The following is a 22,425-nucleotide window of genomic DNA, read 5'->3' as shown; positions in this document are numbered from 1 at the left end:
ATTTCAAACTCACTGGTAACAATTTTACAGTTGGCAATTTTGATCTTGTAAACATATCATAAACAGATCAAATGAAGAAGAAATAGCACTTAGTCCGACTCTAGGCCGTTATTGCTCACACCCACCTAATCAAGTGGTCACTGGTAGGTAGGTAAGGGGATGAATAAAGGTAGCCTACATTATCTCTGTTCCTTCTGTTTATGGTCCGAGTCTGACAGTACACAAGAAGATTAAAGAAAACAAAAACAAAAAAAACCCTACTTATCCTGGGAACCTCACAAGATCACAGATTTTTTTTTTTTTTTTTAACAAGATGGGGAGCACCTGTCTGGCTCAGCTACTAGAGCATGTGGCTCTTCCATTGTAAGTTCGAGCCCCACATTGGGTGTAGAGATTACTTAAAAATAAAAAAATCTAAAAAAGAAAAAGAAGGAACCTTAAAATCAAGTGTGTCAAGTATGCTACTGCTTAAATATAAAGCCTGAATGCTTCATTTCTGCTCTCTGCAGCCTTCAGGATGAAATAAAGTAAACAGCTGGGTAACCAGTCTCGATCAGCACTATCCAATAGAAATATATCAGCCACAAATGCGAACTGCACAAGGAATTTTAAATTTTCTAGTTGCACCAAAAAAAAAAAAAAAAATCAGGTGAAACTAATTTTTATATATTACTTACCCCATAATATCCAAAATAGCATTTCAACGTGTAATGAATACCAAAAACTATGAATGAGATATTTTACTTTCTGATCCTAAGCCTGCAAAACCTGGAACGTATTTAACACTTAGAGGACATCTTAATTCACATTAACCACACTTCAAATGCTCAAAAGCCTCATGTGGGTAGTGGCTACTGCACTTAACAAGGCAAATCTCCCTCCCTGATTTCATCTCTATAAGAAGTTTTCCTGGAATATATAAGATTTCACAGTGATGTCACAGACTGACCACCTGTAAATACTTACTGATATTTTGATCTTCAATGAGCTTTTGCAATGTCTCCTCACTACAGCTATACAAAATGGTTGCATCGCATCTTCCATCTTTCAAATTAAATTCATAGATAAACAGTTCATAATTCTCACTAAGAGCAAGCAGTTTGGGCTTGTCTGTTGGTGAGCTGCTCTTATGAGACTGGTCCCATACAAAGCTAAGGAAAAAGCATAGATTATTATATTCTATTATCCACAGTAATATTTACCCACAATGGTGAGGGTAGAAGGGCAGAATGAGTAAAGAACAATTCTTTAATTCATGGAGTAGTAGCATTAGTCCTATACTGGCTTTAAGGGAATGTAAATTGCTCTGGGACTTTGCCCCTCTTCTACCTGAGCCCCCTTCAGGCTAACAATATAGGAGTGACTGGTGAAAGGGGACATGGAGCAATAAATGATGAATTATCTTCCTAAATCCTGTCTGATGAAATGTTTAAAGGAACAGTCACAAGGATAAGTTTCAGCAACCAAATATGTATACTTTTTATAAGAGGTGATGCTCAAACTTAAAGTAGGTTTTGCTAACTTAAATGTTTTCGATGACTTAAAAAGGGACTGTTAGTATTTATAGACTATGAAGACTCGAAGATGGTATATTATAGAATAGCCCTGACAAAGAGAACTTTCCATTCTGTTGGTCAGAACTATTCTATACATCTGCACTGTCCAATACAGTAGCTAACAGCCACATGTGACTACTGAACAGTTGAAATGTGAATAGTGCAACTGAGGACATTTTTAAAATTCACTAAGTCACATGTAGCTAATGGCTACCATGCTAGACAGCACAGTTACAGAAGTTTTACAGCAGTGTAATGATGGAAAGAGAATAATGAATGATGCGACAGCTTCAAACTAAATTAAAAAAATAAAAGGACCCAACTGTAAAAACAATGGAATGGCAGGAGGCTACCATGCTGATAAAGCTTTATCATTCAAAAAAATCTTTTTTATATACAGAAGTAGTTAAATTTTATTTCTTAAAAAAAAATCAGATGTTTTTTTGTCCTTATTAAAGAAAAATATTGACACATTTTATATTTCTATCTTTATACCTGGACTGATGATTTTTCAGGAACACTCATTTCCTGACTGTTTACACTGAAAATATGGAAAACAATAGGAATGGTCAAATATAAAAAATATTAAATTAAGATATATTTAAAAGGAAGAATACAGTAACACCATTAACATCAGTAGCATATGGACTATACTGTCACATGAAAAGACAGGAAATGTTAAATAAAAATAACTATAGAATGTACAGTGATTTCAACATATAAAAAAGGCCATATACACTTTGAGATTAGTAAGCCCTGAATACTATAGATTTATCTTTATTTTTTACCCTATGAAGTACTTGAATTAAAATTCAATTCAAATAAAAAATAAATCCCTCTTAATCCTTCTTCCTTCTAGTAATTTCATGCAGTTTACAAATGCCTTCATTTCATGTGTGCATGCCTTATCTTCTGTTAAGTCTCAAACACCTAAAGAGTTCGGCTTTTCTCTCATTCCTTTCTTTAGGGGACTGTGACCATAGGTACTTAACGCAGTTGAATAAACTAACTTCCGTTATGGAGAGATTGTTCTTCCTATCAGCTAGAAATCAGGAGTAAAAAATACAAATACCAAACCGAGTAAACCAGTTGCTTTTTTAACAAACATATCTCTACTGTCAGGCACTGTTACAGAACCTGGAGATTCCAAGACAAGACACCTCTTGACTACATTAAGTTTTAAAGAGGAGATCGTTTCCAAAATGTTTTCTGTTATTAAAAAGAGCCCAGGAGTGCCTGGCTGGTTCAGTCAGAAAACATACGATTTTTGACCTTGGGTTGTGAGTTCCAGCCCTATGCTGAGTGTAGAGATCACGTAAATAAAACTTAAGGGTAAAAAGAAAAAAAGCCCTAAGACTCAGAGGATACTCTCAAACTTAATGACATAAACTCTAACTCCTGGCCGGAGAGTTACACAAGTGGAAAGTTAGTACAGGATTATAACTAGGTGTTTTGTTTTGTTTCGGTCTTCCCAAATCACGCAACCTTTGCTATTTTGTTCAACTTCTGGGGCACTGCTCCTATATATCAGTAAGCGTGTAATAAATATTTGTTAAGCAATAAATGAGTGGGCAAACGAGGCTCTATCCTTGAAGAAGGGAGGCAGGCGGGGGGAAGGGTCCATGTGTGAAAGAAGTCGCTGTTTCATGCACAAGAAAAAGGTATCAAGATGATTCAAATTAGAGATTGTCCCCAACTGGTATCTTTAAGGGATTTAACTGAAAGAAAATGGGCACGGTACACAGCACAGTAACGATTAATCAACCTATGCTGAATTTATCAGCGCCCGAGCTGGGATCCACTCCAGGTTCCCTGCGGCCAGCAAAGGAGCTGAATACCTTCTCTGTTCCCACCCCCTATCCCTCCCCGCCCCTCACAAGGGAAGGGAGGGTGGGGCTGCAAAGCGAGAAAAAGGTTCTAAGAGGGCACCTAGATCACCTCTCAGGTGTTTATCACTCGTCTCCCTGCTACCCCCACACCCGGAGGGGAGCACTGCGGCCAGCCGAACTAAGGCTCCGGACTCCTCCCACACTGCCCAGCCTTCCCGCAGCACTTACTGCCGAAAGGGACCATTGAGGCAGCAGGCACCTCGACTCCGGCCGCTCGGCGCCAAGGAAAGCACTTGCAGGCTGCCTGCAGCTGTTAGGCTCCCCAGAACCTCCTGCTCTCTGTGCAACTGTGCCCGGGATCCCAGCCGCCGTGTTGCCTCCGCTGGGACTGGCACCAACAACATAGGTAGAACCCGTTCCATGGCTTTAGAGCTGCAACTGCCCCAGCTGGCAGCCCTGCCGGCTGCTTCTTCTGCAGCCATTTTGGTCCGGCCATTTCTTCCGGTCACCTGAGCCGATCTGCGTCCTGGGCATGCGCAGTGTAGCCGCCTCGCTCGCTGTCTCGTGACTCTGGCATAGACAGCTGAGCTGTCTTGGCTGATTGCATTTCTCGCCTATGGAGGCCGGCACCAACCTGTCCACAAAACTGCCTCTGCCTTTTCCTCAAGCCTGTTTGCTTAACTACCCTGAAAGAATAAAGGACCGCATTTAGCGGCTTAAGGCAGGCTGCAGCAACTTTACTCGCTCTGGGGCATTACCCTCTGTATTTTTACTCTAAATGCTTTCTATCTGTTGGAACCCGGTTTCTGCCTCTCTCTGCCTCTCTCTCTCCTTTGCTTTTACTATCCTACTGTTATTTTCGCTTACAGGACCTGGGTGGTATCACGTCTTTGGTAATGTGGACTGCTCTCTTGTTAGGGAGTTGACCTGAATGTTGAAGTCAAATAATATCCAATGTAAAGGGTAAAGAAATAGGGTAGTAAAGGTGGGGTGGTGGTAGAGTTTCTGTATCATTACTAGTCTTTTATCAAGGAAGTATGATGAAAGATCTTCAGAGCTGGAGCAGAACAGAGAGGGTGAAGAAGAGGTGTGTAATAGGAATTTGGGAAGGTCTAATAAACATCACTATTTTAATACATTCACACACAGGTAACCAAAGGCCAACTCCTCCGTTTGTGCTTTGATTCACATCCTTCTCACATCCTTCTTGTTCTAAGACTTTGAGTGTGTAAAATTTTTTCTTCTGCATTGCTTTCTCCCCCTTTATTGGGGTGTTTGACATTATACCAAGTCCACATGATATTCTCAAAAGAAATCCTCCCTTAATGTACACAGACCACTACCTGCTGTCGTTTTTATATCCCCTTAAGAAAATTCTTAGTTGACTCTTCTTAACCATCCTCCCCAAGCCCTATTTTCCTTGTTTTTCCCCCCACTTCAGTATGGGGCACCCACCATTCACTTTACTTGAAGTCATCCAAGTAACCACGGTTATCAAGCCTATCAACCCCCACTGTTACCAAGCGTATCAGCAATGTCTGCCAACTCTTACTTCCAAGACCTACTCCAAATGTCTTCTCTGCTTTCTCTGCCCCTGCTCTTCAAGTTTTGCTTGAACTGATGGAAGAAACCTCTCAACATTTTTCTCTGCTTTCTCCCTTCTTCCTCTAACAATAAGCAGGCCAGAGTGACCTAAAAATGAAGTCACATCACTTTCCAGTTTAAAATTTGGACTTCCCATTAGTTAAAATTCCAATATTTAAGTCATGGCTTATAAATATATACCTTGCCTCTCTCCAACCTCATCACCCTCCCACCTTCTCTGTGTACTTTAGCCATACTTTTCCTTCTTCTTCTGAAACACATTAAATTCATTCTCACTTGGCAGCTTTGTGCTCAGTAGTTCCTCTGTGTGGAATACTTTCCCTTCTACTTAATTGTAACCACTGTTGACAGTCCTTCCTGGACCATTACACTGCAGTCACTCCTGACACACCAAGGTATTGATCACAACTTGATGTTTTGCATCAGCCCCTGACTAACCAGAATGTAACCTTCAGAAGAGCAGGGAGTTTTCACTGCTGTTACTCTACCACCTAACATGTGCCTGGTCCAAAAAAGGGAGTCCAGTGATTAATTTAACTTGACAAACAAGGTCATGTATTCATCAACAAACATTTCATACCCCAAGGGAGATATTTATAGCCAATCCTATTAGCTTAAAGAGGGCTACTTTCTCTTTATACAAAATGGCAGTAGTGGGGGCACCTGTTTGGCTCAGTCAGGTAAGTGTCATGACTCTTGATTTCAGTTCAGGTCATGACCTCACACTTTGAGTTCTAACCCCACATCAGGCTCCCCACTGGAGCCTGCTTGGGATTCTTTCTCTCCCTCTCTCTTTCTCTGCCCCTTCCCTATTTTCTCTCAAATAAATACACCAGGAAAAAAAAATGGAAACAGTAAAGAAATTTCCAGGTCATACTTTTGTTAGACATAACAAGACCTTGTCCCTTTTATTAAGGACTTTCTTAGGGCATTCACAAGTTGCATCTCCTAACTTATAACAAGTTTGAACACATTATTCTTTTAGCTCTTTGATTATACCTTATCATGTCATTCCATTTTAGGCATATCACACAGGTTTTTAATGCAAGCGTAAGAAAATGTTTTGGTTGGGGTCTTTCAATATATCAAGGCATAAGAAATGTCCTTGGACTCTCTGGATCTCTGAAGACATAGCTCATATAGCTACGTCTGATGATTAAACTTGTCCTACATGTACATGTTCCAGAACAACTGAATCAATAGATCCAAGCAAGCCTACAAAGAGAACAGATGTTAACTGTAAACAATTATATTTTCTAAAATATTTGTGTGATTTGATTAGTATCTGACTCCTTCCAGCAGATGGTAAATTCTGAGGACACAAGTGACCTTTCATGTTGTTCATGCTTTTATCTTAGAGTAGTTGTCCCTCAAATATTTCTTCAATTAACCATTCAGCTTCTATTCATCCTTGCCCTTAAGTAGTTTAGCATAATAAATGAGGAAAGCCCTCTGGGAATAAATTAAAAAGTCTGACTGAAGAAATAGGCCTCACAGCCCTAATATGGACCAACTGGTTACTCAGTAAATGCTGGTATCTGGAACAACTTCTAAAAACAAGGTATCCTTCATATTCTTAGCTTAAAACAAGAACTAAGTGCAGAACCTAGACTGGGCTTGAACAAGGGGCTAGGACCTTGTTTCTGCCATCACTTACTCCATCCTCTCCCCTAGCTGCTGTACCAATTGTTTGTCCACATGGTGACAAAACAGAGAAAGAAGGTTGCTGGGGAAGGCTAAGGGTTCTGCCAGAGAGGCTGTCGGCATATGGGCGATCTCCCAGGCAATAAGAACCACCATGTCTGTCCTGGAGGGCAGAAAAGACAGAAAACCTCAGAGTCTTTGTATTTATGTAGTAAACAGAACTCAAGGCCAAGGTTCCTAGTTATTTTTCCACCACCACTATCAGCTTTTGTGCTTGTAGCAATTAAGGGAACATTTGCAGAATTTCTATGTGCCAAACAATGCTTAGTGCTTTACATATGCTCCTTCTTATATTAAGAACTCTGAAGTTCCTTGCTTCAGATTCTCAGTCGCTCTGCTCCTCCCCTGCTCATGCTCATGCGTGAACAATATTAAAAAAAAAAAAAGAAAAAACAAAAAAAAAGGAGCACCTGGGTGGCTCAGTTGGTTAAGTGTCCCACTTCAGCTCAGGTCATGATCTCACTGGTTATGAGTTTGAGCCCCACGTGGGCTGACAGCTCAGATCCCGGAGCCTGCTTCAGATTCTTTGTCTCCCTCTCTCTGCCCCACCCCCACTCATATTCTGCTTCTCTCAAGTATATAAACATTGAAAAAAGGTGGTGGGGGTGGGGGGTTGTGCCTGGGTGGCTCGGTTAAGCGTCTGACTTCAGCTCAGGTCATGATCTCATGGTTTGTGGGTTTGAGCCCTGCGTCAGGCTCTGTGTTGACAGCCTGGAGCCTGCTTCAGATTCTGTGTACCCCCCCACCCCCCCACCCTCTCCCTGCCCCTCACATGCTCATGCTCTGTCTGTCTTTATACAACTTCCCTTCTCTATACAACTTCCTTCCCAATACTAGAATATACCACTCAGGAAATATCTCATCTGACTCAGCCTATACATCCCAGGGGTACTGACATAGTATTTACAAGGCCATAAGATCTTACCAAGCTGAATTATCACTATTGGACTCCTTAAGAGAAGACTCCAGGGATACCAGCTGCTCCCCATGACTCAGCAGGGCATAGAGCAAAGAAATTCCAAACTGCAAGTGATAGAATATCCAAGGGAAGAGGAGTTACCATAGGCAAGCAGTGCTTTCCTGGCTCTGCCACGTTCCCAATTAAAAGGGAAGGTTCACATGTAAAAATAGAGTACAACACTTGTAAAATGGTCAGGTTTTACAATGGCTGGCCAAAGAACTCTCAGACCTTTAGAAGGAAATCACTGCTTTCAAGTTTCCAGAAGATCCTTGTGGAGAGTTGATTAAATGCACACTTGTGGGTTCTACCGTCAGGAGTCAGAGTGTATACATCAGGAATAGACCCAGGAATCTGATGCAGGTAGTTTGTGGACCCCACCGAATGAAGGAATAGACCCAGGAATCTGATGCAGGTAGTTTGTGGACCCCACCGAATGAAGCATTACTTTAGGCAAAGATCTTCAGAGAGGGGTTCACAAGATATACCATTGGGGTAATTAGAAGGTATCAGAACTTTCACATCTAGAGTCTTCACTTAAGTTTTTCTATCTTTCTATTTACATAATAAAGGTATGTACTTAGTATAGTTTCACATGTGTAGGACCTATAGACAAGCACATGGGAGACATGATTCAGAGCTTTTTACTAAAAGAGATAATAAAGTTTGGTGACGGGGCGCCTGGGTGTCTCAGTCGGTTAAGCGTCCGACTTCAGCTCAGGTCATGATCTGGCAGTCCATGAGTTCGAGCCCCGCGTTGGGCCCTGTGCTGACAGCTCAGAGCCTGGAGCCTGCTTCGGATTCTGTGTCTCCCTCTCTCTCTGCCCCTCCCCCCGCTTATGCTCTGTCTCTCAAAAATGAATAAATGTAAAAAAAAAAAATTAAAGACAAAAACAAACAAAAAAAGTTTGGTGACCTCTGCTCTAGAGGTCCACCTCAGCACCATCAGGGAGCTTGTTAGAAAAACAAATACATGGGCCACACTCCAAGTCTACTAAATGAGACTCTCTAGGGGTGAGACCAAGGAACTGGTGTTCTGTGAGTTTTCCAGGTGATCCTAGTGCTTACTAGATATGGAGGAGCACTGCAGCGAAGATGCAAAGTTAGCACTCCCTTGCTTATTCCTGGCCTGTGATAGCACCTGAAAGCCATCTGTGGCAAGAGAAAAGCCTCCACCCTGTGTTACCTGGTTCTGAAGAATCACAGTGACTGGTCGCTCTGAGGAGCCAGGCGGAAACAGCATTAGCCCCTGAAGTCCTTGGAGGAGTTCATGGAAGGTCAAGTAACTGATACATTTGCTCAGAGGTTTGAATAACATTTGTAGGGCCTGCAAGAAGGTAAGTGCCTCTCTCAGATTTCACTACAACTTCACCTCCTCCTACTTTTCCTCTACCCCCTTTTCTTGCTGACCTGCTTTTGGCACTTTCCTGGTCAGGTTACTTCCCCAGCCTATCATTATTCATGTCTCTCCAACCTGAATACTGGTCCTTCAATACCCACTTATTTAGGATGCCTTCCCTAAGAAAGTTGGACATGGGGCTCCCACTTCTCAGGGAGTCCTTATCTTCTCAAACCTCCACAGCACACTCACACCTGTGCCAACACATGCCTGTATTTTGTTTATTGTACCTAAAGTTCATCAGTTGTTCCTATAGTAGTTTGTTCTGGAACTCACCCACCTGAGGGTGTCAGGTTGACCTCCCCCTGCCCAGCACTTTCTCCAGCATCTCTGGGGGTGGGGGAAAGAATGAAGTGGAAGGATCCCTCACCCATCCACAAAAGTACCCTCTGCTCAGTGCCACAATACCTGATCGGCAACATCCCTTCTGACTAGGAGGGGCAAATGGTGGGTGATAGCTAGAAGAATGCTAACAGCTTGATCCTGGGGCAGGAAAGGGAGCAGCCTTGCCACCAGAGCTTTCCCCTTCCTCACGGAGAGCACCTGCAGGAAGCCATCTGCTGCCTCCCTACATGCGAGAAAGGAGAGTATTTTCAGGGCTCTGTATAGAGGGCTCTGGCTACATGCCAGAAACAAGGGGCAGAAGCAAAGTCAGTGTCTTTGCTCATCTTGCCCTTCCTGGGCTGGAGGTGTGACCCTTCCACACTCACTCCAGATTATTCTGCTCCTGGGTCTTTAAGGCCTGGAAGAGCTTCTCAACCTGGTTGCTCTGCTGTTCGGAGTAGCAGGGCTGTTGAGGCCCATCCTTCTGGCCCTGTTCTAGCTCTAGTAACTGAATGAACATCTGGCAATTTGAGGGTGGGAAAAGAGGAAGAGGTCAATATGAGCAATATTCCATTCTCAAGGGTCAATTAGGAACTCATCCCTAAGGACTTGATAGCTCACCTTCTCAATCCGGGACAACACCTGAAGCCTCTGACTGCTTGCAGCTCCCATCTCCTAGGAGAGAGTCCCAGGCCATCAGCCACACCTCCATAGCAGCAGCCCAGGCCTCAAGTGAGCTACAAATTGAGCCAGAAAGGCTAACACAAAGTCCGGCCACACTTATTTATCACTCTTAGGTCACAATCTGATCTCAAGCATGACAATGCCCCAGTCCTTTCTCCAAAACAGGGGAGACAAAAAGGGTTCTGGAGAGTTAACACTTCTACCTGCTCTTGAGATCCATGGGGTACAGCATCAATAGCTCGACGAGGGCTAAAACATGTTGATACAGCTACCTGGCCCAGGGAACCCTCGATTCGAACCACTGCACAAAAAGGAGTCAAAAAAACACATTCCCTTCCCCTTTCCACCCTCTGTTCATCCGGATGTCTATCCCAACCCACCACATCAGCCCTGGTCCCACCTGACTCATAAGCCTCCGCCTTCTGAATATAAGGTGTTACCAGCTTGAGGGATTCAACCTTGGTCCTTCGCCCAAGTAGTTCTTCCTCTGTCTGCCTCTTCTCTAGTTTCTGATAATATTCCTGAGAGTCCATGGAATAGAAAAATGTATCCTCATCTCAACTTAGAATTAAGGTTCTTAAACGCAACCTCTTAATACATCCTTTCCTACAGCATTCATTTCAGAAATGATCTTGGCACTTTAGGCCTTTCTTCCGACATCTTGAGTTGGGCATCGTGCCATCTGTATTGGGGTCTCCGTAATAAGGACTTGAGGAGCTAGATACCACCACCAGATCTTATGAAAAGGCAGAGAGCAAGGTGGAAATCCAGGAAGCAAACCTGTCCCAACATCTGCAACCTTCTTTCATTCCTTATTCCCAGTATACACATTGCACACATCTTCCGCCCCCAACCCCTGTTTAGTTTTGTGATTGTACCTGTGCTTTCCCAAATTACAGTTATCTGATGGCATGAAGAACCATGAGGAGCTTGCAGTACAGAGATGGCGCTATTGTCAACTGGCCAGTAGCCAATAGCACTCTAGGCCAGTTTTATGCTTCTGAGGAATGGCCCAGCAGCTCTAGTATCTTCTCAAAGAAATCTGTAAAATCCCAAGCTAAATAAAGCCACTGACTGTGAGTCAAACAAGGATTTAAATAAAGTTCTTTCACTTAGAAGCAGTGCCAAAAAGGCAAGAGTATGAAAATATTTTGCTTTCAGTGATCTGGGCAGAAAGAAGAGTTTTTGAAGCATGGTGGAAAGGAAGAAAGAAATTAGTCTAAATAGGAAGGGGTTAAGGGTCGGAAACTTGGTAGGGGGCTCATAGAAGTTGACAAGAAAGTGGAACACAGCTTAGACAACATCCAAAATCAGTAGGTAAGACCTGCCTCATAAATAAAAGGGAGATAGGGAACAGAGGGTAAGGAGTGAAAATTTCTGCTGGCATTTATTCAGTTCAACAAATTGAATCCCACTATTTCAGAGATTCATGTATCTTATCTAAAAAAGCACAAAGTAGGTGAAGGTTTATAACAAGACATTTCTAAGATCCACAAAAGTGTACAAAGGCAGAAAAGTTCTTATTTCAAGGCTGAGTAGGGGAAATTCTTGGCAAAGGATGAAGACAAAATGTCAATGTTTGGGGAATTGTAAATAATCCCATTTGTCTGAAGTGTAGGAGAATAGAGGATAACAATCTTGGGATGTCAGCTTTAGAAATATGGCCCCTATCCTGTAGGGATGGTCTCTCCCACCTGACTGGACATGTCCTCTAAAAGCTGGAAAAATGACCCAAGAGGGCTGATGGAGTCCAGGTCCATTTGACGCCAAGGTCAGAGGCAGAGAAGAGCACCTGAGCTCACCTGGTAGTAATAGTCATCCAGGCAGGGGTTCTCACTCTGCAGCTGAACCATCTGTACTTTTATCACCCAGTCTTTCTCTTTTCGGGTCATGAGGTTAACATAAGGGTCTGGCTGCTGAGACCAAGGCTTCTTGGCTGGGGGACTTTAAGCCAGAAGGAACATTCCTTTAGACCTTCCCACCCCTGCACAGTGAATGTCCCAAGGAGAGTTAAGCAGGGAGTGGAGCCATCTGGGCAGGATGGAACAGAGTGCATAGGTGGGCAACACTGGCAGAGTGTTATTTGTGTAGGGGCTTTGGAGCGATGCCCAATCACATAGGAATACTCAGCATGCATACGAGCTGCCCTCAACCCCGCTGCCCATCCAGGCTTTACCTTGGTGTTCGACTATGTTGCTGCAGCTGCAAGATCCGTTGGTGCTGAGGGTGGAGCTGGGTCAGATGACTAGGAAGACTTAGAAAGAAACTTGGGCTGGGTGAAAGAAAGCACTCAGCTCCCTGCCCTCCCATTCAATTAGCCTCTGGTAACCTCAGTTGGACATCTAAAGCAACTCCATCTGTTCATGTGCCTCCCCCAAAGTCAGCCACACAAAACACCACAACCCTAGCTCAGCAGGGCTCACTTTCCCCTCCAAGATACATTTTCCTGCAATTTGGCTGCGGGAAATCTTGACAAAAGAGAAAACGACTTGGCCTGGTTGTTGGGAGTTCTGTCCTAACTTGAGTTCTGCCATGCCAGCTAACCTCAAGTAAGTTTTTAGTCCTTCTGGGCCTCTATTTCCTCATCTGTGAGGGGAAAATGACTGGACCCTACCACACACTTCTCTTACTAAGTTTCTGTAGGTGTTTTTCTGTGGCAGTTGGTGGAGTGGCTCCACCCCTCCTCAAACCACTACTTTCTGAACCTCTGGAGAAGAGTTCAGCCTGTGGGAGACACTGGGATGCCCAGCTCACTGAGCCAGTACCTGAAACTAGGGGGCCATGAGGTTGGTGGGCTGCAGAAGAGAGTTGGGTCTGGTAGGAGAAGTCGAGGTCCAAAGTGTCGTGCTGGAGAACTGGCACTGGAAAAGGTAGTCCGGAAAGGAACAGGAGAGAGGTAGTCCAGCGTCTGAGAGAGGAATTTGGAGGTCTGGGAAAAGGGCATCTTCAGCAACAAATGCTGCTCTTGCTGCCACATGCCTTTCCCACCTTTATATTGTCACCTGCCTTTTCTCCCATAAGAACCTCACCCAACAGAGTTGGTCACCTCCTAGGGAGCAGCTCCTTAGTCCCTGACAGTGTGGGGGCATGCGCTTTTCCTGTCTGGTGAGTCATCACCGGCCTCGGTCTCTCCTCTCTGTGATGGTCTTCCCTCAGACTCTTGTACCTTCAGCTACTGGGGCAATGCTTCTTTGCCTCTTTTTGGACTCCTCCTCCCCAGAGCTGCAATTGTCTTCTTATTCTCCCTGTAGGCTTTCCTGCAATTCCTCTACCCCATGCCATGTTCTCATTACACAGTTAACCTAAGGGCAGGTGCTCTTTCCAGCCCTAAGCTCAATGCTGCTCATCTGCTGAAACATTGGGAGGTGAAAGGATGGCTCTAGTTAGTCTTTTTCACTTGGATGGCCAGTTGTCCCCTGACCACCTCTACCATTTACCAACCTTCCCTAGACTATAGGTATCTCCTGCCTCCCATACCTGCACCTCACTTGGGGTGCTCCATTTCCAGAGCAAGGTCAAGAACGGACTAAGGTACACTCCACATGCTCCTTCTCCACACACCATTACTTTCTCACAGGATGGATAATGAAGTGACTCACCTGCCACAGAAAGTGCAAGGAAGCAGGTGACATCCCCAACACACCAGAGGCCTTGATTCCAGGGGAGTTGAGAAGACCTCTCTAGAATGGGAGGAAGACTGAGGCTTGAAAGAGCCATGTGGTCATCAGCATCCACTGGGTTTGGGGTGCGGGAAGGCCAACCACTTCCAATATGCAAGACAGTGGAAGCCTGGCCCTCCGTTGTAATCAAAATCAACTGGATCAGGACCTCTCTGCTTCCTTTGAGAGGAGGCAAGACTAGTATCTTAGGAGTGGGTTGAGGGAGAATCTGAGTGATTTCATTTCTGTTTGGGAACCCTGGTCTCTCTCCACTGGTTGTGGGAATCCAGGGGAATAAATACCAGGAATGAACTGCTGAGACATGGGGCCTAGGGTCAAAGAAAACTCACCTTCAGCACCAAGAGCTGGATGAGAACCTATGGGCTATGCACAACCCTTCTAGGACCTGGTTTTTAAGGTGAAGACAGCATCAGAAACTAAGTGGGAAATAGGAAGAAGGAAGGAGAGTGTCTCTACTCAGGTTCAAGCCTAAAATAGAAAGTATTAACCCAGAACTTATCTTAGAAAGGTGTGGAAGTCATGTAGTTATGGCCAAATGATTAAAGCGAGGGACTAGAAAGGAGTGAAGAGAAGGATAGTTAGCAACAGTCTGTAAGCCGCAGATGGTTCAGGACAACAGTTACCCCACCCCCTCCTGTCCTGGTACCTGGGTGTTGTGGACAGCATTGAGGACAGCTGGATCCCCGAGATCACTCTCTTCCTCATCCTCCTCTTCCTCCTCCTCCGGGTCTGGGGTTAGATCTGGATCCAAATCCATCTCCTCCTCCTCCTCCTCGTCTTCCATTTGGGAGGCAGATACTGGCTCCTCCTCAGGAGCCAAGGAGCCACAGCACTTGCTCAGGCCTTGGTTTAAGTGGGGGCCTGAGGAGGGAGTAGATGGGGACTCAGACGTGAAGAGTCTTTTCTAGAAAGGCTGCTTCTCAGTAGCACCTCTGTTTACAAGTCACCTCCAGCACCCTCTTCAAACAATGTCTCCCCCTCGTTACCTGCCCCTAACCACTCCCCTAGCACAAATGGAACCTGACAGGTGTCAACCACTTTTGCTTTCCATATCTCTCCAATTGCCTAAGTATTACCCCAGGTTTCTCTACTTGCTCTCCCCCACATAACAGCCCTGAGTGCCTCCTTAACCAATCAAGTTCCAACTACCAGGACCCACTGCAATTTAAGCCTACTATGCACCAGATACCTTACATGTATGTGTCCTTTTAATGCTGAGCAGTCCTGCAAGGCTGTTATTGATAATTTCACAATGGAACAGAGGAAAATAGGGCTCAGAAAAGTGACCTCAGTCACCAGTGTGATGTAGCTAGCAAGTCAAAGAGTTTGGAAGTCACTGCCAATAATTCTGGACACCCAGGCCCATATCCATCCACTGAACCAGACCATCAAGTCTCTGTACCCCAAGCCTTTTCATCCAGATATCACAGCCTAATTGTCAATACCTTCAAGACATGTCATCTTTGCAGGCTTGCAGACTTCGGCCATGGCTGTTTCCTCTGGTAAGATAACACCATCCGCCTCTGGAAGGTAAACCTGAGACAGGAAACAAACCCAGAGAGACCCTCCTTCTCAGTAAGGATGTCATGGCATCCATCCTCAAAGAGCCATGATCTCCCCCTGGCAAGGTTGTCAGAGGAGTATTGGGCCCAGCGTCTTGAAGCAGGACCCTGGGCTTTCAGACTGTTTTAAAGCCCCATGCTGTGCCCTCACCAGTCCAGCTGCAGGGAGCAAAGGGTCAGAAATGAGGAACAGAGTTTGGAATTGGAGAAGCACTTCCACACAGATACACACTTGGCCTGGAGACCTCACAGCTGCCTTGTTGTTGACACCCACCACTGGACTGTTGCTGTTCTTTCCACTTAGTTTAGCCATGGCAGCCTAGGCCTGGCTTGCTTGCTGCCCTGGCTTTAAGAGTCCCAGCCCCTCCTTTGCTGCCCCCTTAAAGGGCCAGCATCCTCCCAACCACTGCACCTTGATAGAAGTATGAGAATATAATCTAATAATAGAGAAAACTCTTGAAATGGCAAGAGACATAAATTCCATTTTTAACCACCAAGTTTGTGAGTACAGATTATGGGGATTGATATTTGGGAGTAGGTATTTGTTAAAAGGATCCCTGTTTTCCACACCCTTTATAGGAGCGTTATGAGGTTATGTTCCCTTCAGTCCCTAGGTTTTGATTCATCAAAATTGGATTGGAAAGCCCTGGGGGGATCCTGAGGAGATTTGCCAGGAACCAAGATCTCAGCGCTTGGGCAGTGCACTTGTAGATCCTAACAGTGCACCTGATAATGCTTGCCTTTCACTGGGTGTTGTGAGTTAAAATCTGCCACCTAGCTCTAACTGATGAGGGACCCCTGTGAATTTAGAAGCCAGATCTTCAAGGTTAAAACCCATTTGCATGAGTTACCCAGACAATCTTGTATCTTCTTGGCTACGCCAGCGGAAAACAGGTTCAAAAGCTCAGGAGTAATAAGAAAACAAGACAACAACAAAAATGAACACATCAGTACAGCTGGTAGGCAAAAACCTAAGACCCACCTGAGCCTCATCTAACACCTGAGTGAGCTGGGCTCTGTGCCCATATCCTGTATTTATTATGTTTTCTAAATTTTAGTTACTTAACATACAGTGCAATATTGATTTCAGGAGTAGAATTCAGTGATTCATCACTTACATACAATACCCAGTGCTCATCACAACAAGTACCCTCCTTAATACCCCTCACACATCTAACCCATCCCCCACCCACCTCGTTCCATCAACCCTCGGTTTGTTCTCTATTATTAAGAGTCTCTTGTTGTTTCCCTTTCTCCTCTCCCCCTCTCTCTGTTCATTTGTTTTGTTACTTAAGTTCCACATATGAGTGAAATCACATATTATTTTTCTCTCCCTGATTGACATTTCGCTTAGCATAATGCATTCTAGCTCCATTGACACCATTGCGAATGGCAAGATTTCATTCTTTTTGATGGCTGAGTAATATTCCATTGTGTGTGTGTGTGTGTGTGTGTGTGTGTGTGTGTGTGTGTGTATACCCCATTTTATTTATCCATTCATACATTGATGGACATTTGGGCTCTTTCCATACTTTGGCTATTGTCAATAATGCTGCTATAAACATTGGGGTGCATGTTCCCCTTTGAAACAACACACCTATATCCGTTGGATAAATACCTAGTAGTGCAATTGCTGGGTCACAGAGTAGTTCTGCTTTTAATTTTTTTAGGAACCTTCATATTGTTTTCCAGAGTGGCTACACCAGTTTGCATTCTCACCAGCAGTGCAAAAGAGATCCTCTTTCTCTGCATCCTCGCCAAAATCTGTTGTTGCCTGTAGCCATTCTAACAGGTGTGAGTTGGTATCTCATTGTGGTTTTGATTTGTATTTCCCAGATGATGAGTGATGTTGAGCATCTTTTCATGTGTCTTTTAGCCATCTGGATGTCTCCTTTGGAGAAGTGTCTATTCATGTCTTCTGCCCATTTCTTTAAAAAAAATTTTTTTAACGTTTATTTTTGAGAGAGACAAAGCCTGAGTGGGGGAGGGGCAGAGAGAGAGAGAGAGAGAGAGAGAGAGAGAGAGAGAGAGAGAGAGAGAGAGAGAGAATCTGAAACAGGCTCTAGGCTCTGAACTGTCAGCACAGAGCCCAATTCAGGACTTGAACTCGGGAACAGCGAGATCATGACCTAGGCTGAAGTTGGATGCTTAACCAACTGAGACACCTGGGCATCCCTCTTCTGCCCATTTCATAACTGGGTTATTTGTTTTTTGGATGTTGAGCTTGATGTTCTTTATAGATTTTGGATACTAACCGTTTATCTGATATGTCGTTTGCAAGTATCTTCTCCCATTCTGTTGGTTGCCTTTTAGTTTTGCTGATTGTTTCCTTTGCTGTTTAGAAGCCTTTTATTTTGATGAGGTCCCAATAGTTCATTTTGCTTTTGTGTCCTTTGCCTCTGGAGATGTGTTAAGAAGTTGCTGCAGCCAAGGGCAAAGAGGTTTTTGCCTGCTTTCTCCTCAAGGATTTTGATGGCTTCCTGTCTTACATTTAGGTCTTTCATCCATTTTGAATTTATTTCTGTGTATGGTGTAAGAAAGTGGTCCAGTTTCATTCTTCTGCAAGTTGCTGTACAGTTTTCCCGGCACCACTGCTAAAGAGACTGTCTTTTTTCCACTGGAAACTCTTTCCTTATTTGTCAAAGATTAGTTGGCCATATGTTTGTGGGTCTATTTCTGGGTCCTCTATTCTGTTCCATTGATCTATGTGTCTGTTTTTGTGTCATTACTGTACTGTGTTGATGATAACAGTTTTGTAATACAGCTTGAAGTCTGGAATTGTGATGCCTCCAGCTTTGGTTTTCTTTTTCAGGATTTCTTTGGCTATTCAGGTCTTTTGCGATTCCATGCAAATTTTAGGATTGTTTATTCTAGCTCTGTGAAAAATGCTGGTGGTATTTTTTAAAGTTTATTTATTTATTTTGAGAGAGAGAGAGCACGAGCAGGGGAGAGACAGAGAGAGGGAAAATCCTAAGCAGGCTCCGCACTGTCAGTGTAGAGCCTGATGTGGGGCTTATAGTCATGAACCATGATATCATGACCTGAGGTGTAATTAAGAGTTGGACCCTTAACTGACTGAGCCACCCAGGCATCCCGATGCTGGTGGTATTTTGATAGGGATTGCATTAACTGTGTAGATTGCTTTGGGTGGTACAGACATTTTAACAGTGTTTGGTCTTCCAATCCATGAGCATGGAATGCTTTTCCATTTCTTTGTATCCTCTTCAATTTCTTTCTAAGGGTTCTACAGTTTTCAGAGTAGAGATCTTTTACCTCTTTAGTTAGGTTTATTCGTTAGGTATCTTACTGTTTTTGGTGCAATTGCAAATGGGATTGATTGCTTGATTTCTTTTTCTGCTGCTTCATTATTGGTATATAGAAATGCAACAGATTTCTGCACATTAATTTTATATCCTGGAACTTTGCTGAATTCATATATCCACAGCCTGTGTTTAAATGAACCGCATGTGACTTTGTAGAATTTCTGAATAAAAATGAAAATGAAACTAACTTCTCTACATCAAAACCGCTAGATAAGTCCTGTTATCATGGTTTATAGGACCGTGATTCTTGGCTCCTCTAAAGAAAAATTTTGTTGCAGAAGTTTTGCTGTATGTTAGAATGATAAAAGTGAGGGGGGGCATTAAGTAGCTTAGTTAAGTTTAAGTTACTGAAACTTTTCAAATATCCAAATTGGGATCAGGCCTTTTTGGTAATGTCATTCAGCTGTTTCTGTCAAGAATTTCCTAATAGCTCACTTTGGTATTAAAAATAAAAGGGCCAGTGGTGAATGTCAGTGTTCCAGAAGTGATTTATTAGGTTGTTGTAGAGACCAGGTCTTATGAAGAGCCACCTGCTGCGTGCATAGTGTAAAAATAACAGGATGTGTTCATTTTTAGAAACAAAAATCCCTTTCTTGTTTTTGTTTCTCATTTTAACTGCCACTTATCTCTCTCCTACCGATGAACCAAATTTCTGCATTTCCTCAACTCCCATCATTCCTTCAATCATTGCTCTCTGGCTTTTGACTCCATCATAATGAGGGCACCAAGGGACAGATGAACAATTCCACAAGCTTCCCAACCCTTCCTATGGCCAGTTGACAGTTTTTCAACCCTATGTTAGTACTCTGCAAACACACTATCAAGACAAATCCCCTACCCTCACTTCTACCCAGTCACCACCCCTAAACACTACTTGAATGACCCAAAATCTGGAACTACCATTGCCCATCACCCCTCAGAAACTATCCACAGTTACCAATGATTTCTTAACTCTAAGTGCAAATGACGGGTTTCAACTCTTACCTTGGCTCAAGTCTTGACAGCATTTGACACTATTGACCATGCCCTCCTTATATCTCTATTCTCCCAACACTTTATTCTTCCTAACACTTTAGTCTCCTGGTTCTTCTTGTATGCCTTGTGTTATCTTTCCTTTCTGCTGCTTGTATGCCTTTTTCCTGCTCTCCTCATCACCATCCAAATATCCTCTTCTTCATGCCTCTCCTCTTTCCCTTCTATGTCACATATTCTTAATTTGACAGTTGCCTCAAACTGTGTAGGTTTGTGTGATTTTTAACATGTACGTTTTTCTAGACAGACAGTCCAGAGCTTTCCTCACATTCTCAAAGGGATCAAGAATACCCCCATGCCCTGAATTGAGTCCTCTGCAACTTGGTATTCCTGGGCAATCTCATCCACTCATGTCTTCCTACCCACTACATGCTAGTGACTTCCAAATCCTTTCATCAGATCTGACACTTTCCAATTAAGCATCTCAGTGATTTTTATCTTCTGTCCATTACAGAAGGCATAAGATCCTTAAAATCTGCCTCTCTAGCCTCCAGTCTTCAAGTTCTCTGCCTTCTAGTTTGGGTTTCAGAAATTATAAGCTATATTTGGCTGTGTGGGGAGAGTGGAATTCTGATGGAGCCCTCTCTCATAATCAGTGTACACCAGGATCTCTCTCCCTGGCCTAGGGGCCTCTCTCCTTTTGTCTGGGAGTTGTATTCAGTTGTTGATCAAAGCAGCTTCCTGTCCCAGTTCTTTCTGTCTTTCTTTTCAATGATATTAAACATGTATCTTAACAGGCAATATGCTCTTCATTGCCCTTGCAAAATGAATTTGCAAAGGAAGTTATTTTTTTTTAATTTTTTTTTCAACGTTTTATTTATTTTTGGGACAGAGAGAGACAGAGCATGAACGGGGGAGAAGCAGAGAGAGAGGGAGACACAGAATCGGAAACAGGCTCCAGGCTCTGAGCCATCAGCCCAGAGCCCGACGCGGGGCTCGAACTCACGGACCGCGAGATCGTGACCTGGCTGAAGTCGGACGCTTAACCGACTGCACCACCCAGGCGCCCCAGCAAAGGAAGTTATTTTAACTGGAGGGTAATTTCAGATGTTTCATTAAATGGTCTTATTCTAATTTTCTAAATATTCAAATGGGGCTGAAAAACTTAGCTCTGGCTTCACTTCCTCCAGGAAGACTTCTCGGACACCCACCTCCCTTCCAGGCTGGATGAGATGCCCCTCTTTTGTGCACTCATTGGTTCTTACACTATTTTCTCATAGCACCTACCACGCTGAGTTGTAATTCTGTTTCTGTATTTGTCACCCCCATTTGAGAAAAGAGCTGTGTCTTCATCTTTGTGCTTCCAGCACTTAACACAGTATCTACAACAGGATAGGTCCTCAGTCTCCTTCCCCTTGGAGACTTTGTCAGATGCGGTTTCTAGCCTGCCACCTGGGTCTGTCTATTCCAGCCCACTTTCCACGTTGCTTCCAAGAAATGTCATTCTAAGAAAACAAACTTTATAATATCTAAGCCAAAAGTCCAAAAAGACATAAAGATTTGACTAAAAAAAGTATAACTTCTATACTGAAGACATATTTATGCCAGCATAAATTCTTATAGAACAAAGATTTAAATATTAAAAAAAAATTAAACCTCAAGAATACTCAAAGTGTGAGTTTCTTTAAAAATGTGAGGGGCGCCTGGGTGGCTCAGTCGGTTAAGCATCTGACTCCGGCTCAGGTCATGATCTCGCAGTCCATGAGTTTGAGCCCCGCGTCGGGCTCTGTGCTGACAGCTCAGAGCCTGGAGCCTGTTTCAGATTCTGTATCTCCCTCTCTCTTTGCCCCTCCCCTGCTCATTCTCTGTCTCTCTCTGTCTCAAAAATAAATAAACATTAAAATAAAAAATTAAAAAAAAAAAGTGAAGTAGAGAAGGTCCTTGTAACCATGACCTCAAATCCATAAACCATGAAAGGTGACTGGTAAATTTGTCTATGTAAAAATGTAAGGCTTCTGAATGGCAAACAAAATAAATTTATTTTTATCCGGTAATCTTAAATTTATCTTTAAAAATTATTTATTATTATTTTTTTAATGTTTATTTTTGAGGAGAGAGAGACAGAGAGAGACAGAGTGTGAGCAGGGGAGGGGCAGAGAGAAAGGGAGACACAGAATCTGAAGCAGGCTCCAGGCTCTGAGCTGTCAGCACAGAGCTCGACTTGGGGCTCGAATTCACAAACTGTGAGATCGTGACCTGAGCCAAAGTTGAATGCTCAATCAACTGAGCCACCCAGGTGCCCCTGCCTTTAAAAATTATTTAAAATAACTTTTTATTGTGTCTGAAGATTTTGAGGGCTCAGGAAAGGAGAATTTATGCTAAGTCCAGATCCTTTTAGAAATACTTCCTTTACAACTCCTGATAATATTATCCAGTCTGCAACCATATCAAAATTAATGTAACACTGTTGATGGGTAATATAAACATAAGATTGCTATTTTCTCTCATATTTACTTTAAAAAAATTTTTTTTCAACGTTTATTTATTTTTGGGACAGAGAGAGACAGAGCATGAACAGGGGAGGGGCAGAGAGACAGGGAGACACAGAGTCGGAAACAGGCTCCAGGCTCTGAGCCATCAGCCCAGAGCCTGACGCGGGGCTCGAACTCACGGACCGCGAGATCGTGACCTGGCTGAAGTCGGACGCTTAACCGACTGCGCCACCCAGGCGCCCCTCATATTTACTTTTAAAATCCTATAACTTTAGGTAAGTGCTGGATGTCTGTTAACACAGAACATCTAATCCTTATGGAGACTAAGAAATCTTGG

The 22,425-nt window shown here is 43.5% G+C and overlaps 2 protein-coding genes across 8 annotated transcripts in view; both read right to left on the bottom strand.

Annotated features, from left to right (window-relative positions):
• SPG11 (SPG11 vesicle trafficking associated, spatacsin) overlaps window positions 1–3,910 on the bottom strand; it is an 88,302-nt gene extending 84,392 nt beyond the window's left edge. Inside the window, exons 1-2 of one of the 2 annotated variants that reach the window (XM_003987209.6) lie at window positions 3,614–3,910; window positions 967–1,151 (exon numbers count right to left, since the gene is read on the bottom strand). In XM_003987209.6, coding sequence (XP_003987258.3) covers window positions 967–1,151; window positions 3,614–3,867 — 439 coding nt within the window. In that variant the 5' untranslated portion in view covers window positions 3,868–3,910. The remainder of the gene's footprint in view (window positions 1–966; window positions 1,152–3,613) is intronic. The other variant, XM_045059405.1, reaches the window with a different exon arrangement.
• A 1,954-nt stretch (window positions 3,911–5,864) lies between these two features.
• PATL2 (PAT1 homolog 2) lies at window positions 5,865–15,680 on the bottom strand. 6 transcript variants are annotated; one of them, XM_045059407.1, is made up of 16 exons: window positions 15,534–15,679; window positions 15,185–15,275; window positions 14,386–14,600; window positions 13,659–13,739; window positions 12,825–12,988; window positions 12,236–12,313; window positions 11,862–12,003; window positions 10,460–10,580; window positions 10,263–10,360; window positions 9,997–10,050; window positions 9,762–9,895; window positions 9,460–9,619; window positions 8,839–8,979; window positions 7,620–7,717; window positions 6,648–6,797; window positions 5,865–6,205 (listed from the first exon to the last, which is right to left on the bottom strand). In XM_045059407.1, exons 1-16 carry the CDS (start codon window positions 15,612–15,614, stop codon window positions 6,187–6,189), a joined length of 1,827 nt encoding a protein of 608 aa, XP_044915342.1. In that variant the 5' UTR covers window positions 15,615–15,679; the 3' UTR covers window positions 5,865–6,186. The 6 variants fall into 6 exon arrangements, with proteins under 6 accessions (XP_044915342.1, XP_044915343.1, XP_044915344.1 ...); XM_045059408.1 differs by having other exon boundaries at window positions 12,825–12,967; XM_045059409.1 differs by having other exon boundaries at window positions 15,576–15,628.
• Window positions 15,681–22,425: the final 6,745 nt, after the last annotated feature.

This window comes from Felis catus, chromosome B3 (genome assembly GCF_018350175.1).
Source record: "Felis catus isolate Fca126 chromosome B3, F.catus_Fca126_mat1.0, whole genome shotgun sequence".
In the NCBI taxonomy this organism is placed as follows: Eukaryota; Metazoa; Chordata; class Mammalia; order Carnivora; family Felidae; genus Felis; species Felis catus.
Note: the sequence above shows the minus strand (reverse complement) of the source record. Positions and strands in the feature narration are given on the sequence as shown.

What these genes read in the sequence shown, in the direction of transcription:
- PATL2 (XM_045059407.1), bottom strand. Translation starts at nt 15,614, where the DNA reads ATGGCTAAACTAAGTGGAAAGAACAGCAACAGTCCAGTGGTGGGTGTC. An exon ending in CCTTGCACTTTCTGTGGCAG is followed by an intron (nt 12,989 to 13,658) that starts GTGAGTCACTTC and finishes CCCTTTTCCCAG; the next exon opens with ACCTCCAAATTCCTCTCTCA. An exon ending in CCCATGGATCTCAAGAGCAG is followed by an intron (nt 10,051 to 10,262) that starts GTAGAAGTGTTA and finishes ACTCTCTCCTAG; the next exon opens with GAGATGGGAGCTGCAAGCAG.